Source organism: Brachyhypopomus gauderio, chromosome 9, assembly GCF_052324685.1.
Source record: "Brachyhypopomus gauderio isolate BG-103 chromosome 9, BGAUD_0.2, whole genome shotgun sequence".
Lineage (NCBI taxonomy): Eukaryota > Metazoa > Chordata > Actinopteri > Gymnotiformes > Hypopomidae > Brachyhypopomus > Brachyhypopomus gauderio.
Genome location: NC_135219.1, coordinates 4,479,129 through 4,496,808, shown reverse-complemented (window position 1 = coordinate 4,496,808; position 17,680 = coordinate 4,479,129). Strand labels below are relative to the sequence as shown.

At 45.3% G+C, this 17,680-nt stretch overlaps 1 protein-coding gene across 3 annotated transcripts in view; it reads left to right on the top strand.

Annotated features, from left to right (window-relative positions):
* l3mbtl3 (L3MBTL histone methyl-lysine binding protein 3) overlaps positions 1-17,680 on the top strand; it is an 84,280-nt gene that overhangs the window by 51,194 nt on the left and 15,406 nt on the right. For all 3 annotated transcript variants that reach the window (XM_077016585.1, XM_077016587.1, XM_077016584.1), the window contains exons 9-15: positions 2,789-2,924; positions 7,694-7,785; positions 8,300-8,451; positions 9,165-9,241; positions 9,970-10,055; positions 10,630-10,740; positions 15,767-15,881. In XM_077016585.1, coding sequence (XP_076872700.1) covers positions 2,789-2,924; positions 7,694-7,785; positions 8,300-8,451; positions 9,165-9,241; positions 9,970-10,055; positions 10,630-10,740; positions 15,767-15,881 — 769 coding nt within the window. The remainder of the gene's footprint in view (positions 1-2,788; positions 2,925-7,693; positions 7,786-8,299; positions 8,452-9,164; positions 9,242-9,969; positions 10,056-10,629; positions 10,741-15,766; positions 15,882-17,680) is intronic.

Below are 17,680 nucleotides of genomic sequence, written 5' to 3'. Positions count from 1 at the left end.
GCAAAATCACACACATCTTTGAGCGCGAACTAGTCCCTGGATTTTTCACATACATGCACATATGTGGTATCAAAACGTTCAGAAGAGTCTGAACTTTAAAATGTATCCAACAAAAATGCTAATTTCTTCACTACCTAGTCAGTATAAGCCAATCAAATGAGGGGGCGTAAATTCAATAGTAAATTTTGCGCATATGGAGCTCTAACTTAAGAAAACTTGCATGTAATGAGATGGCACTTCACAGACAGCTTCCCTGTGAGGGTCTGGGGCAGCTCGCAGAGGTTGCCATACCTCACCTGCTAGGGGGCGCTATAACATGCAAAAATTTGCCCCATGCACTCAGATTGGCCGATCCACATGAAACTTGGCAGACATCATCTATGGGCCTCTGGGAACCAGGTCCTAAAGCAGACACTCCATACTTCCAAAATGGCTGACGTAATCGGCCAATCAGTGATCGGCACGCGTTTGACAGGCTTACCATTGGTCGATCTGCACGAAACCTCTTGGGTGTGGACAAGTACACGCCCCCTATGACATAATCCAGCCGGGTGTCGATTGGCCACTGGGGGGCGCTATTGCAAAAAAAGCAAGTGTATCCCCTACATAATTCCACTTGGGAACATGCAATTGGACTCTTTTGATTCCTTGCAGTAGTGCGAACAACTTTCCCATTACATGTCCTATTAAAAAATGCACAGTTTATTTACAGTTAATAATAGTTTGAAATCATCACTTTTCATACTGCTCCTAGGATTTTCATACTATCATGTCAAGCAAAGTCTTATAATACTCTACAGAGTGTGAAATCAAAAAACAATCCAAAGATTTTGGATTTGAGGACACTTATACCTGCTAAAAAATTTTTTAATGGACAGCATCAATACATATAATATTCATATTCTTAAAGCTCTTTCATATTTTATCCAATTCTGACCAAAATGCACAAGCCCATTCAGAATCCCATCCTGAACAAATTTGTCAAGTTTCATCTAAATTGGTTATTGTATGGCTCTACAGTGCAGTATTATATACAATGCATAAAAATGCATGTAAAGTCCCTCTGTCACCTTCTCCTTCTCACACGCACGCAAGCTGAAACTCACACTCTCAGTCTCTCTCACACTCTCACCCACATTCCCCCTCCCATCTCTGTGCCCTAAGTAAACATTGCTCTGGCTACCTAGATCTCTCTGTGTCTATTAACCAGGCACACACACATACAGGAGCAAGCAGGCCTTCCTATAGCATTCACAATGACACTTCTCTAGCCATACCCACCCATATCCCAGTGACTAACAGATGCTCATACAAACTGACATTTGGCTTCTTTTTTGTCTCTCTCTCACACAAACACACACACACACACACCTTTATACCTATATGTATGTATAGTTTCTATGTATACTTATGTATGTATGTATTAGTATATGTTGTCATAGTTTGAATACATATACTACCACACACACACACACACACACACACACACTTCTACCTAAATGTATGTATAGTTTGTATGCATATCTATAGTATATGTATAGTATATGTCAGTCATACCAGTGATGTCAGTCATATCAGACATGCCAGTCCAGTCATGTCAGTTATATCAGTCATGTCAGTCATGCCAGTCATGTTCTGCCAGTCATGTAAGTCATGTCATGCCAATCATTTCAGTCCAGTCATATCAGTCCTGTCAGTCAAATCTTCAAATCATTACAGTCATGCCAGTTATGTCAGTCATATCAGTCATGTTAATTTTGTTCGTCATGCCAGTGATGTCATTCCAGTCATGCCAGTCATATCAGTTATGTCAGTAATGCCAGTCATGTCAGTCATGCCAGGCTTTGCAGACTACATTCATACTTTGAATACACAGGCAGTCATGTTAGGCGTGCTACGTGTACAAGGAGTGAAATAACAAAGCATAGTCTCTGGCTCCCTCAATCTCTCTCTGTCAGTAATATAGAGGCCCAATCATGTATAGACAAGTGCAGGCCTTCCTATACTGTTCACATAGATGCAGCTCTAGCCAGATGTGCTATTTTTGTGTCTCCCTTTCTGACACACGCTGATGTCATCACACTCTACATCTGTAGAGCACACACTGGCCAAACCCAAACAGCTTTTTTTCACTTTTAGGTCTAAAGGACCTTTTGGGCTTCCTTTTGCCTATTGAGGCCAAAATGCCTATTGGTGTGTGAACCCGCCAATCGCCGCTTGCGGCTATATTGTGTACTTCTTATCTTTGGAAAAAGTGCATTTGTGACTGGGTTTTAATACAGCTCACACGTCTGTCTGTGCTGCGGGTGTACTTATTGCTTGTCTGTGCTGCGGGTGTACTTATTGCTTGTCTGTGCTGCGGGTGTACTTATTGCTTGTCTGTGCTGCGGGTGTACTTATTGCTTGTGTGTTCTGCGGGTGTACTTATTGCTTGTCTGTGCTGCGGGTGTACTTATTGCTTGTCTGTGCTGCGGGTGTACTTATTGCTTGTCTGTGCTGCGGGTGTACTTATTGCTTGTCTGTGCTGCGGGTGTACTTATTGCTTGTCTGTGCTGCGGGTGTACTTATTGCTTGTCTGTGCTGCGGGTGTACTTATTGCTTGTCTGTGCTGCGGGTGTACTTATTGCTTGTCTGTGCTGCGGGTGTACTTATTGCTTGTCTGTGCTGCGGGTGTACTTATTGCTTGTCTGTGCTGCGGGTGTACTTATTGCTTGTCTGTGCTGCGGGTGTACTTATTGCTTGTCTGTGCTGCGGGTGTACTTATTGCTTGTGCATTCCATGTTTCCAGGTATGTGGCCACAGGATGCGCCTGCACTTCGATAAGTACTCCGACTGCTATGATTTCTGGGTGAACTGCAGCTCTCCTGATATCCACCCAGTTGGCTGGTGTGAGAAAACAGGTCACAAGCTGCACCCTCCTAAAGGTACTGGACCGGTCCACTGTGTGATCATGGGGGGGTGACGGGACACTGGACCACTCCACTGTGGAGTGAGTGGGCCATTTTACAGTTCCTGTAAAATATAAATATGGCTGTTTGGCTGTGGTTTGATCATGTGTGTTTAAATCAAACCAAAAATGTATTTATATAGCGCTTTTTACAATAGTTGTTGTCACAAAGCAGCTTTACAAGTGTCCCAGTCCAAATCCCCAGTGAGCAAGCCAAGGGAGACAGTGGCAAGGAAAAACTCCCTAAGAGCATGAGGAAGAAACCTTGAGAGGAACCAAGACTCAGGGGGGGGGGAACGCATCCTATTCTGGCCGACACTGGTCACCATCAAAACACCTAGAGAGATACATAAACATAGAAAAGATGGGAATGATAAATAATTCTCATCTTTGTGTGTATGTATATGCATGTGTTCTCTATGTGCCGTGTAATTCTTTTTCAGTCCTAAACTTCTTGATGGTCAGTAATAGCCGTGGAGCTACAGCCATAGCAGGGGAGTATTCGGGGTGGTGAGAGGGGCCAGGTCAGTGGGTTGATCCTTCATCCATAGCTGGTTAGGCAGGATGTTGCTGGCCCAGGGTGGATAGCAGGAAAGGCTCGTCTCTCGGGTAGGAGTGCAGCCATTTGGAAAAAGAAAAGAGGGACAATTAGCTTTGTATGGGATTGTATGTGGGACAGAGGAAATTTTAACATTTCTGGAGTGTGGCAGTTATTACAGCCTAGCTAAAAAGGCAGAACCAGAAGGTAACACAGACTTGGGAGCATTCTGAGACTAGGGCTGCACGATTAATCGTATTTTTATCGTTATCGCGATGTGAAGTTTCACGATAAACACATCGAAAGAGCCACGATAACTCCTTGAATAACAGCAAACTCAAATTGCATTATCCTCGTCCAGCAATAGAGGGAGCTATTCGCGCTGCAGACTATGATCACGTGCCGTAAGTAGGCAAGAGGCAGAGTGAGGCAGAGTTGCCAGGTTCGCGGTTTTCACGCCAAATTGGGCTTGTTTGAAAATCCAGCCGCGGGTAAAAATTCTGGGGCCGCGGGGTGCGGTTTTTTGGGCTACTTTTGAGTTGGGCTACTGCGGAAGTTATAAGTCAACACTAAGAATCGATCGCGATATAATAATACTTAATTTGTCTCCAGTTCACACTCGCAACACCCCCCCCCCCCCCCCCCCCCCCCCCGCCGACAACTTACACTCACAGATTTTGTGCGGTGGCTTGGCTTCGCCCGTGTGCAATGGCCTCGCGCGCTGTCGATTCACGAGGTCGTGCACCTCTCGAATTTTGTAAGTTCGCGCGCGCCGCATCTCGGCGCAATGAGAACAGTCATGTTTGCAGGGTTCATACACCTATACAAGGTGGAATTCAAGCACTTGTACATCACTTTCAAGGTCCATTTCAATAATTCCCAGCACGTTAAACTTAATTGAATTAAATATTTATACATATACTCTAAATGATTCGAAATAATTCGCTTTTTTATCACATTATTTAATGGATATTTATTTTCAAAACGCCCAATCTTAACGTCTTCACGTTCTCTCATGTTTCGTCCTGGAATTACAAGAGGCTCGTATTTGTTAACGTAATACAAGAGAATTGTTCAGTCAGACAGATATTTGTTGTGAAACGGAGTAGTTACAATTTCAAGCCTTTTCAAGTACTTTAGCCTAAATTCCAGCACTTTTCAAACCTGAAACACAAAGCAACATTAAAATTGGTCAGGTAAAAGTTCATTCTCCTGTATTTGAAGGGTGTTTTTTTTATACTACTAGGCCTACATATCGTTTCGGACAACACTGCAAAGAATGTGACACGGCAAGATTAAACGCTTCCGCCGTTCGCGGAGGTTAACGAGGTGTGCGGAGTCGCTCACTCGTGAAAGTATAAACCTAGATTGAATCTATTGTTGAATAAACCTGCAAAATATTTGGAATTATTCTGGATTCATTACACAGTAAAAAACAAAACAAATTAACGTGCTGCTGTTCAGAGAGACACTACATTTCTGTATTTTAATCTTAATTTATCGTGGTTCACATCGATATCGGGATATCCAACAATGTTATCGCACATCGCAATTCTAGTCCATATCGTGCACCCCTATCTGAGACATTGGCATCCCATCAACTACACCGTCAACAAACATGAGTGACCATTTGCAGTGACAGAATGACAGCACCAGCGCCCCAGTTTACCATAAAACCCTTCGCCCATGAACCCCTGGATATGTACCTTTATCTGAGGGGGCACATGAATTATCAAATGCTAAACTAAATAAGTAAGTTTTCAATCTGGACTTAAAGATTGAGACTGTATCATAGTCCCGGACACATTCTGGAAGGTTATTCCATAGTTGAGGGGCCTTATAAGAAAAGGCTCTTCCCCCTGCTGATAGCTTATTAATTGTTGGAACTAATAAGAGGCCAGCACCCTGTGATCTTATGGCGCATTTCCACACGGGCCTGCTTGGCGGTACGGTTCGATACGGATCGATTCGCAACGGAGCGGTACGGTCGCATTGTGTTTCCATTACAATGGTGGACCACCACAATGTGGGTGGAGTCGCTGTTGGCGTGCGGGTTGTAGTGTCGTGACATCATTTGTATGCGTTCTGTGACGCAACCTGTGACGACACTCCCTGGCCAATCAGTGTCATGCTGTTCCTCCACGTCACAGAAGTTTTCCGCTTTGGAACGGTTAGAACCTCGAGCGAGTAGGTACGAAAAAAGTACCTGAAGGTATCGGCAAACTTGTACCTGGTACTAATGGAAACACTCACAAACGCAAGACCATGCAGTGCTTTAAAGGTCAATAGAAGAATTTTAAAATCAATATGGAATTTAACAGAGACAGTGCAGGGCTGAAATGATCAAATTTTCTAGTTCTAGTTGGAACTCTGGCTGCGGCATTTTGAACTACTTGAAGTTTATTTAGATTCCTATTTTGAACATCCATAAATCGAACATTCATTCATTCATTCATTCATTCATTCATCCTGACTAATGAGTTACAGTAGTCTAATCTGGAGCTCACAAAGGCGTTTAGCAGTCTTTCTTCTGTTTAAGCATTCTGGTCATGGTTTCAGGTGTAGGGACGGAGGATATAGTCCATCATCCAGTACTTTCAGCCACTCAGAGTGAACCCTGAGCTCCTGCAGCTATAGCAACAGTTCAGATTCTGTATGTGCCATTAGCAGAGGTGGAAAGAGTACTGAAAAATTACAATTGAGTAAAGGTATCTTTACTTTGCCTAAATTCTACTCAGAGTAAAAGTAAAATTACCCATCTCAAAATTTATTCGAGTAAAAGTACAAAATTACTTCATTTAAAATGTAATTTGAATAAAAGTTACTTTCAGTTATTTAATACAAAAAAGGATGAGTCATGAATCAAATTCAGCACAAGTTGGTTTTATCGATTTCAAAGTGTATTTAAGTGCACATCCAGATCAGCTGGGCTCAGGAACATACTTCCTCATAGGACAAGGACAATCACAACCTGTACCATAAAGTGCAAACAATGTTCAGTCCTATTGTCCAACAGACAACACTATGATAAGAATAAAGAAATTTAAATGACAAATTATTCAAAAAATATGTGGCGTGGGTGGCGGCGAATGTAAAATGGACACAAATTAAGTGTTATATCACGATCTATCGATCGCCGGTGGTTGGTGCCAGAGCGAACTAGTAACTCAATGAATCATAGATATGGATCAGAGGTAAATAAACTACTTTTTTTTTCGGCGTGAGATATCGGAAGTGTAGCATGAGAGCGTGTGAAAACAGTCAAATGCGTGTGTCTCACGCTCAATGCGTGAGAGTTGGCTACCCTACAGTAACGTGAGGAGGTTGAAATGTAGCAAAGTAAAACTATTTAGGTCAAAATTTACTCGAGTAAAGGTAAAAATTACATATTTAAAAAACTACTCAGAAAATTACAAATTACTCATAAAAAGTACTCAATTACAGTAACGTGAGTAAATGTAATTCATTACTTTCCACCCCTGGCCATTAGTGAGGCGGAAGTAAACCATGGCTTTACCCGGAAGTGAACCTCAATAAGCAAAAGGTCCTTAAATGTTCCACCTCCATCAAACTTGCGTCTGATTGTAAACATGGGCATGGGAGATTTTTTACGTGTCTCTATGTGTTGGTGCGTTCTCTCTGGCCCAGCACTGCAATGCATGCTGGGAGTAGCGTGGCCAATCGGAGGTCACGTTGCAGTGAGAAGTTGAGCTCAGCGGAACTTTCTTCAAACGAACCCGTCAAACGCAACAATCAGAAATCAGACAGTGTTGGTGTGAACAGTGTCTTCCAAAATTGTAAGAAACAGGAGTTTGGCTCTTTTTAGGCAGGAATATTACTCTCATCTCTCAGTGTGGAAAAAAAACAGTAATATTAGCGATATCCAGTTTCTCCCTGCTTTATAATGACTCTTTACCCGTATACAGAGACCTCATGGAGGAAGTTTCAGATGTCATTGAGACTGATGGTCACCTGTATGTAATATTGTAATAAATAAATAGGTATATAACCTACAAATTAAAATTACGTCTTCTGTTATCGTTTCCATTATGCTATAAGAATAAATTTAAAAATATTCTTATATTTTGCCATGACATTCAAAATTCAAAAACCCAAATGGATGAAAAGCGCTGAGCGCTGAGGTCAAAGGTCAGGAGGGTAAAGGTGAGATGGCGGGCGTTCAGTGTGACGTGTTGGTGTTGTTGCAGGGCTGAAGATGGAGGCGTTCAGCTGGTGCTCCTACCTGAAGATGCTGAAGGTGCAGGCCGCCCCGAAAGCGCTGTTCGACAACCAGAACACCGTGAGTGGGCAACGTTACTGATGTCTGGCGCTCACCTGTTTATGGGTTTCTCTAAAACACACGTTCGTGTGGGCTTGAACAATGAACAGAACGTCCTTGCTGTAAAGGGTCGGGCATGTGGGCACCCTTTCCTCCAGCCTCTGTCTCCCTCTGTAAGGCTCCCGCTGTGTGTGTGTGTGTGTGTGTGTGTGTGTGTGTGTGTTCAAGTAAACCTTCTATGAAACCAAGCAGGGCTCAGTACTGAAAGTTAACTGGTTGTATTAGGCTCTGACTAAGTTGTGTAAGCACCTACCCATAAGCCCCAACCCAAGCCGAACAAGTCCACTGTCAGCACATCAGCTCTATCCGTTATACTTAACAGCAGTAGCTTTAGATTATCAAACTAAAACAATTAATAGACCTGAAAATAATGCTGGAAACAGTGTGTATTTGCAGGAATTTGACAAATGAATAGAAATGGAAGTGTAATTGTGGTGTGTGTGCGTGTGCGTGTGTGTGTTTGTTTATTTCCCAGATGGTGACACCTTTAGGCTTCCGGATTGGGATGAAACTCGAGGCAGTCGATAAGAAAAATCCCTCGTTCATCTGTGTTGCCACGGTTACGGATATGGTGGACAGCCGTTTCCTGGTCCATTTCGATGACTGGGACGAGAGCTACGACTACTGGTACAGTAAAGCTAACGATGACCAGGCCCCTTTAGGCTAACGATGACCACACCCTCTCCTGCAGTTAAAACACTGGAGTTTTAAACTCGCTATCAGTTTTGCTAACAGAAGTCATAAACAATTCTCGTAAATTACTAATACATATATACAGCTACCCATGTTAAATCTGACAATACCTTGCACTAAAAGTGTGAAATGTTTACAGTACAGATTGGGAATGTCGTAAATAAGAGGAGACCTGGATAATTAAAGGTGAACGTGATTGAGTGTAGTGAAGCAGGGTAGTGTAAGAGTGCTATCATTTTTATGTGACTGATGCTGCTACCAGAGTCAGGTTTTAATTGCCTCCTTAGGCATGCAATTTGTTTGTTTATTTGTTTGTTTTATACTGCAGTTTGTTGTGTTACACAGAAGTGGCCAGTAGATGGTGCCAAAACACTGGCTCTATAGCTCATATGAGCTTATTCGCTAGAGAATCTACAAACATACTAGGAAAAAGTGCACTGTGTGTAGGCAGTATGTGAGGGCAGGTTGGTTGTGTTCTGCATGTGCTGGTGGGCCTGCCCCTATGTCTTTATTTGTCCATTAATGACTATTAAGAACAGATTTCTTCACAAATCTCAAATGAGAGAGTTCAAAATGAATCTCTTGATTGCTATAGTCTTGGTGTTTTGGGAACCCAGTAAATGAAGTTTGTTTGCTTTCATTTGTAGGTGTGATGCAACAAGTCCATACATCCATCCGATTGGCTGGTGTCAGGAGAATGGCAGGGCCCTGACCACACCCCCAGGTGACGTCACACTAAACATTTAAACAAATACGAGCGTTTGCTGGCATCAACAAAACCACGCATGCTGCAGGCGGTGGTAGCTGGCCAGCAGTCAGCCGTCTCAGAGACGCTCAAGACTCATTAATTCAAGAGAGATTCTGCTGACCTTGTGTTAGATTGCAGATTTCGTAACAATCCGTGTGTGCAACGGTAGTCGTCAGGTTGCCGTAAGCGGTAGTCAGCTGGCCTGGTTCCTGGTTGATCAGACACGAGTCCCTCCTAGTTGGACCACACCATGAGCAGCTGTCTCCCCCCCACAGACGTCCAGACCTGCACTCTATGGGTCCAAACCGCCTTTGCTTAGGAAGTCTGGTGTGATGTGAAGACTGAAGTTGCTACAAGACTCCACAGACCTCTTGTGGAGTTTGGTAGTTCGGTGCCAGAAGTAAACGTCCTCTCTGGGATTTTGTTCCTACCACTTTGCTGAAGCCAGTTGGCAGGACTGATTAGTGAAACCACTGAGTCATAGTAGGACTTTTGCTCTTTGGGCCTCAACTTCTGGTATATTGAGTTTGGTCCATTGGTAACCACCCCTCCCCAGTGGATCAGCGGTGTAGACCTGATGGGATGTGTGTGTGCCTGGATGTATGATCACAGCTGATGTGTGTGTGTGTGCGTGGCTTTATGATCACACCTGTGTGTGTGTGAGATGTGTGTGACTGGAGGTTTGTGTCATGTGTGCTCTATAGGTTACCGTGACAGCGGGCCCTTCTCCTGGGAGAGGTATCTGGAAGAAACTGGATCGTTACCTGCTCCTGCCCGCGCCTTCAAAGCGGTAAGAGTGGTGTGTGATTGTGTGTGTGTGTGTGTGTGTGTGTGTGTGTGTGTGTTTGTGTTTGTGTCTGTGAGTCTAAAACTTCCTGAACAGAAACTTCCAGAAACTTTGCCACCGTGCTGTAGGATGCATGCATACATAGTGTGTACACACACACACACACACACACACAGTATCTATCTCTTCTTTCCCTCCTTTTTCTCTGCCTTCTACCACTTTTACCATTGCATGTTTCTCACTCCCTATTTTTTCCCCACTCTCTGTCCCTGTCCCTCCCTCCCTCTTTCATCTATTCTCTCTCCCTCTCTCTCTCATGCCCTCTCTACCTATCTCTCCCTCTCTGATGCCCTCTCCCTCTCTCTCCCTTTCTCAATATATCTCCCTCTCTCTACCTATCTCTCCCTCTCTCTCTTGCTCTCTCTCTCTCTCTGTCTCTGTCTCTCTCTCTCTCTCTCTTTCTCTCTCTCTGTCTCTCTCTCTGTCTCTCTCTCTCTCTCTCTCTCTCTCTCTCTCTCTCTCTCTCTCTCTCTCTCTCTCTCTCTCTCTCTCTCTCTCTCTCTCTCTCCATGTACAGAAGCCTCCCCATAGTTTCCAGGTGAACATGAAGCTAGAGGTTGTTGATAAGAGGAACCCTATGCTGGTGCGAGTGGCTACAGTCGTGGACCGAGATGACCACAGGATAAAGGTACACACCATGCATCAACATTACATTTACATGCTGTTTACATCCCATTTGCATGCTATTGACATGCTATTAACATGGCAGTAACTTTGCAGTGAATTTGTAGCGTCCTTACACGCACACTGCATTCACTGCACATTACCCGCCCCTTGGCATTACATTCACGCTACATCAGTAATCCAGTATGTTTTTAGGATTATATTGTATTATGTATATATATTAACACTCAATTATTTTTACAGTAAACCTATGTTAATTAGCTCTACATTGGTTCATTAGCACTGCATTAACTGTAAGTCTGTAAGTATGAACTTTGCGTTCTACGTTAACAGTTCATCTACAAGAATATTTAACACTTAACATTTACACTCTAGTTGCAAAACTGACCTCAGAGATGCGCCTCCAATTGTGGTTCAGACTGTTGTGCTTATGTGACCTACAGCTAACTGTCTGGTTAGTAAGCAGTTAATAATAATGTAGGTGTGCAGTAATAACACTGTGTTAGCTGTGTGCTCACTGCAGTGCGGTTGTAAGGCCTCGCTGGTGTCCTGCTAACGGCTGTCAGGTTCGTCCCGCTCTCTGAATGACTGGTTAGTACTGCAGAGGTTATAACCGCTGGGCGGCTGTTGGGATCTCAGAATATGTTTGGGTTGTTTGTTATTTCAATCTGAAACGTTGGGTTTTACTAGGCAGCTTTGGTCTTGTTTTTCCTGAGCACACACAGCTGTCTCTAAATCACTTCTTTCTGCTGAAGTGTAGTAGTGTTGTAGAGTGTGTGTCTGTGTGTGTATGTAGAATGTATATATGTGTCTGTGTATATACACTCACCGGCCACTTTATTAAGTACATCTTGCTAGTACCGGGTTGGACCTCCTTTTGCTTTCAGAACTGCCTTAATCTTTCATGGCATAAATTCAACAAGTTACTGGAAATATTTCTCAGAGAGTCTGGTCCATATTGACATGATAGCATCACACAGTTACTGCAGATTTTGTCACATCCATGATGTGAATCTCCCGTTCCACCATCTCAAAGGTGCTCTATTGGATTGAGATCTGGTGACTGTGGAGGCCAGTGTTGTGTTCAAGAAACCAGTTTGAGATGATTTGTGCTTTATGACATGGTGTGTTATCCTGCTGGAAGTAGCCATCAGAAGATGGTACACTGTGGTCATAAAGGGATGGACATGGTCAGTATCAATACTCAGGTAGGCTGTGGCATTGACACAATGCTCAGTTGGTACTAATGGGAGCAAAATATCCCCCACACCAGGGGTGCCCACAGTTTTCAGCTTGCGAGCTACTTATAAGAAGACCCAGTCAGAAAGATCTACCGGGGGTGGCGGTGAACGTAATTTGTTGAGCGGGGGGGGGGGGGGGGGTGGCGAACGTAATATGTTGAGCGGGGGGGGGGGGGGGTGTGGCGAACGTAATTTGTTGAGTGGATTGCAGATTGGCTGCCGTGAATGTCAATCAAAATACAACCGTCAGTGCAGATGTGCGATTCATCTACTACTATTTTATGTGACGCGATCTACGCACATTCCTTCGCGATCGACCGACAGTTCCTTCGCGATCGACCGGTCGATCGCGATCGACGTAATGAGCACCCCTGCCCCACACCATTGCACTACCAACACCAGCCTGAACCGTTGATACAAGGCAGGATGGATCCATGCTTTCATGTTGTTGATGCCAAATTCTGACCCTACCATCTGAATATCACAGCAGAAATCTGACCATTCTCTGTAAACCCTAGAGATGGTTGTGTGTGAAAAGTAGATCAGCAGGTGTACAGGACAGGTGTACCTAATAAAGTGGCCGGTGAGTGTACATATAGTGTGTGTGTGTGTGTGTGTGTGTGTGTGTGTGTGTGTGTGTGTGTGTGTGTGTGTGTGTGAGCCGCACATCTGACCCCTCTGCCTCTCTGGTTCTTTGATAAAAAGATTAACAGACAGTTTTTAAGGCAGTTATTGTGAGTGTAATTACATATCTTGGCCCCAAGGGGGCAGCAGCACCGTCACAGGTTTTTCTCACCTTCCCTTTCTGTGTTCCGTCAGTCTCTCACCTCCTGCTGATACATTCTGGTGTTCCTGTCTTTCTCTCTCAGCATCCCTCTATCTCCCCGTCTCATCTATTGCATCTGTCCATCAGTGGTCTCCAAGGAGACCCGTTGGCTTCTTAAGACGCTATGCCTTCTGGGTCCTAGTTCTCAAACCTCCTGTCTCCTCCTTCTTTCTCCTAATTTGACCTAATTGATTTCAGCATTTTCACCACGTACCTGGCACACCTGTCCACAGTGATTGCATTAGTGCTTCACTGGGCCACATGGTTCCCTTCAGTGATGGTGATGATGATGATGATGATGATGATGATGAGGGTCTGGCTCAGGGGGCTGCAGATCTATAGCCTCTGCAGTTTCTCTCATGTAGAACTGACACAGAGTTCTCTGACCAAAGATGCACAACATCTCTGTGGCTCTGAGGCTTTGGCTGGTAGTATTATACAGTTCTCACCGTTTACATTCAGTGTTTGTCTCTCTCCCTCCCTTTCCCTCTCTCACTTCCTCTCCGCCACTCTGTGTGTGTGTGTGTGTGTGTGTGTGTGTGTGTGTGTGGGGTGAATTTGAGCCTTGGTCTGCACTTTGGTGTGTCTCAGCTGGCAGTTCTGTGCTCCCACTGCGTGTGTATCGTGACCTCACTGCTGAAGAGGCACTGCGTGACCTTGAGCGAGAAGAAGGCGTGTCAGCACTTCTCCAGGAGAGGAGCACACATCCCGCGTGGGTCGTCTGAGGGAAGAGGGGAGAAGGAGGGAGGGATGATGAGGTGTCGAAGGGAAGAGAGGAAGACGAGAAAGAGAAACAATAACTGTAGAGGGATTAGTGCAGAGATACCAGATGGGAATTATTAAACATGCCTGCCACACACTCTCTCTTACCCTCACACTCTCTCTCTCTATCGCTCAGTCTTTCAAACACACTCTCTCACACACAACACCTACGCACTCGATCACACACACCAATCCTCTCCAGTCTGTTACACACTCACACACACACACACACACACACACATATACACACACACACAGCTTGTCACTCACTCAGACAGACAAACCTGCATCTCTTTAGCCTGGTAAACACACATTCACAAAGATGCCAGGTTTCTCTCCAGCCAGTTGTATGTATACACACACACACACACACACACACACGAATACACACACACACACTTAGAATCTACACATGTTTAACCTGTGCTGACAAAGCTCTTCAGTTACCTGAGGAGGTCACAGGTCAAGTGAGTTGAGGAGATGGCATTGAGAAATCTAAAGCGTTATGTGAGCTGCAGCTCCGGGACTGTGCAGGTTAAGTTGGTGTCTGATTACCCTCCTGGGCTGTGCAGGTTAAGTTGGTGTCTGATTACCCTCCTTGGCTGAGCAGGTTAAGTTGGTGTCTGATTACCCTCCTGGGCTGTGCAGGTTAGGACAGTGATTACCCTCCTGGGTTGAGTGGGTTAAGTCAGTGTCTGATTACCCTCCTGGGCTGAGCAGGTTAAGTTGGTGTCTGATTACCCTCTTGGGCTGTGCAGGTTAGGACAGTGATTACCCTCCTGGGTTGAGTGGGTTAAGTCAGTGTCTGATTACCCTCCTGGGCTGAGCAGGTTAAGTTGCTGTCTGATTACCCTCCTGGGCTGTGCAGGTTAGGACAGTGATTACCCTCCTGGGTCGAGTGGGTTAAGACAGTGTCCGATTACCCTCCTGGGCTGAGTAGCTTATGACAGTGTCTGATTACCCTCCTGGTCTGTGCAGGATAAGACAGTGTCCGATTACCCTCCTGGTCTGTGCAGGATAAGACAGTGTCTGATTACCCTCCTGGTCTGTGCAGGATAAGACAGTATGTGATTACTCTCCTGGTCTGTGCAGGATAAGACAGTATGTGATTACCCTCCTGGCCCGTGAGTGCCTGACTACCCTCACAGGCAATATACTTGGTTCACAATGCTTCCATATTCACCGACTTGCATGAATCCCTGTCCAATAAAACAGCTCTAAGGGTTATAGCTGCTCCGTGTGCCCCAGAGAGCGATGGGTGATTGACCAAGCGAAACCTAAGCTCTGTCTGAATCTCTGTACAGCCGCTGAGCGTTCGTCGTCACCACGGCGCCACGGTTTGGCTTTTCATCCGCAGGCCTTTATGGATTTGTTCTGTAATTACAAGGTCGTGTAACGGAGCGTTCATGAGGTCACCGGGCATTCCGGAACATTCCAGCCCTTCCGCAGGTGCCTGTCATATCCTGGACCCGCAGATGCAGCAGCCATACGAGCTAAATAAAAGAAACCGAGACGCGTTATGGGTAAAATGTCCAGAAGGCGTGAGAAGACATTGTCATTGCAGTGGTGGTGTTGCCCTCTTTTTTTATTCATATTCCATTTTCTGATCCTACGGCCCGTTTGTTTTAACTGGGATTCATTCGTGCGCTGATGTGTAGCAGCGGTTTAGTTACAGATGGACTTTGGACCAGGCTGCACGTTCTGTTTATGATTTAACAGTTGCATGTAGTCTGGGAGACTGTCAGCCATTTTGATTGTGTAGATTAGATTTATTTGAAATGATTGGTTTACTGTTCTATCAGGTTTAAATGAATGAACATGCACTTTAAAGACTTGTTTGATTGGTTTACTCAAGTGGTTTATGGTTACTGATTGCCTGGTTGTGAGGTTTACAGTGTAAGGACATTGTAAGTGCAAATAGAGATAGAGTGATAGAGTAGTGACAAGTGTAGTAGTCATTCATACAGACACACTTCAATAGCTGCCCCTAGTGGAGAATCATCAGACTGTGAAACGTGAGTGTGTGAATTACCCCAAGGTGCTTCATGTATTACAAAAATAAAATCATAAGCTCTTAACTATTGGAGAACAAACTGTCCTCAAAGACGATACACACACACATTCTGACATTGATAAGCCACACAGATGAGTGTAGTGCACGTTCCCGTGTGTGATGAGTGTGACTTCCGGGTCTGTCTCAGGTTCACTTCGACGGGTGGATGGACGAGTACGACTACTGGACCGACACGGACAGCCCGGACATCCATCCCGCTGGGTGGTGTGCCAAGACGGGTCACCCTCTACAGCCGCCAGTCAGTGAGTGGGACAGTATTTCACACAGCACCTCCCATCACGGTACACCTGCTGCAAGACTCACTGTTCTGCTTCTGCAGTAGCCTGTGAGTTTGCTACAGATTCACCGTGTTACAGTATTTCATGTGACTGCATATCAAGCACAGTGATTACTGCCAGGAGCAACATTTAACCGCACACTTAATATTACGTTACACCAGACGAGTTGATTTGGTGACGGGTGTTTCTTACACGTCCTCACATCACCATACACTGAAACAATGGCACATGATGTACCAAAGCACGAAACTTTTTCATTGCTCCCTCCCAATCAGTGTTATGATTGTGTTAATGTGGAGAGCGCGTGCTGGAAACGCGGCCATAGCCGAACGCGGGCTCTGATTTGGCCGACGTGCTTCTGGGTCAGTAGCCTGAATGAGCTCCGAACGAGCGGCTTGTTCGTCATGTTCTGCCGGAAGGGGAGCGGACGGGCCGGGTGCAGCGCCGGTGCCGAGGGCTTCAACTCGGCGTCTCCGTGTTTCATCCACCTCTTCACTTGTCTGTTGTCTGCCGATCTCGTCCGCATTTCAGTCCAGAACTGAATTTCAGTCCGGGGAAGGTATGAATCACTCACAGAAGGTGGAGAGAGGAAGAGGAAGAGAAAGGGAGAGATAGTGTTATAGAGAGAGAGAGAGAAGAAAGGATGTGGAGAGAGGGAAAAGACACAAAGAGGGCAACAGAGACAGAAATAAGAAGAAACTGAGAGAAACATGCTGTGAAGGAATAAAGAGGTGGAGATCTCTACAGTGTGTGATGTTGGAGCTGATGGTTGGGTGTGGTGTGGTTGTGTCAGTGCTCTGGTTCTGTGTAGTGCAGTTGTGTTAGTGCTCAGGGTGGGTGTAGTGTGCTTGTGCTGGTGTTCAGGTTGGGTGTAGCATGGTGTTGGTACTCAGGTTGGGTGTAGTATGGTGTTGGTACTCAGGTTGGGTGTAGTATGTTACTGTTCAGGATGGATGTGGTTGTGTTGGTGCTCCGGTTGGGTGGGGTGTGGTTGTGTTAGTTGGGTGTGGCTTACGTTACACACCCAACCTTACGTTAGTACTCAGGGTTGGTGCAGTGTCGTGTATTATGGGTGATGGTGGGTGTAATGTGGTGTTGGTGCTCGGGGTGGGTGTAGTGTGGTGTTAGTGCTGATACTCTTCCTTCTAATCCCCCCATCTCACTCACTCTATTACCATCTCCATGGTAACATAGAATAGTGCAGAGTGTAAAATGAAGCATCTTGCATGTTCTTGGGGGGGAGCAAATAGAGAAAAGGGGGAAGAGATAGAGAGACGGGAGGAGAGAGAGGGGAAGAGATAGAGAGACAGGAGGAGAGAGAGGGGAAGAGATAGGAAGAGAGAGACGAAGGAAGAGCGAAGAGAGGGGGAAGAGATAGAGAGACAGGAGGAGAGAGAGGGGAAGAGATAGAGAGACAGGAGGAGAGAGAGGGGAAGAGATAGGAAGAGAGACGAAGGAAGAGCGAAGAGAGGGGGAAGAGATAGAGAGACAGGAGGAGAGAGAGGGGAAGAGATAGGAAGAGAGAGAGAGGAAGGAAGAGCGAAGAGAGGGGATAGAGGGAGAGGGAGATGGATGAAGAGGAAGAGAAAGGAAGAAAAAGTGAGAGAAAGAGGAAGAGATATAGAGATAGAGGAAGAAAGGAAGCGTCAGAAGGACTGAGGAAATGAGGGAAAATCTGGGTGAAAGATGGAGAGAGGCATAGAGGGGCATAGGAAAGCAGAGAGGGAGGGAGGGGGAGAAAGATAAAGAGAGGGGTTAAGAGA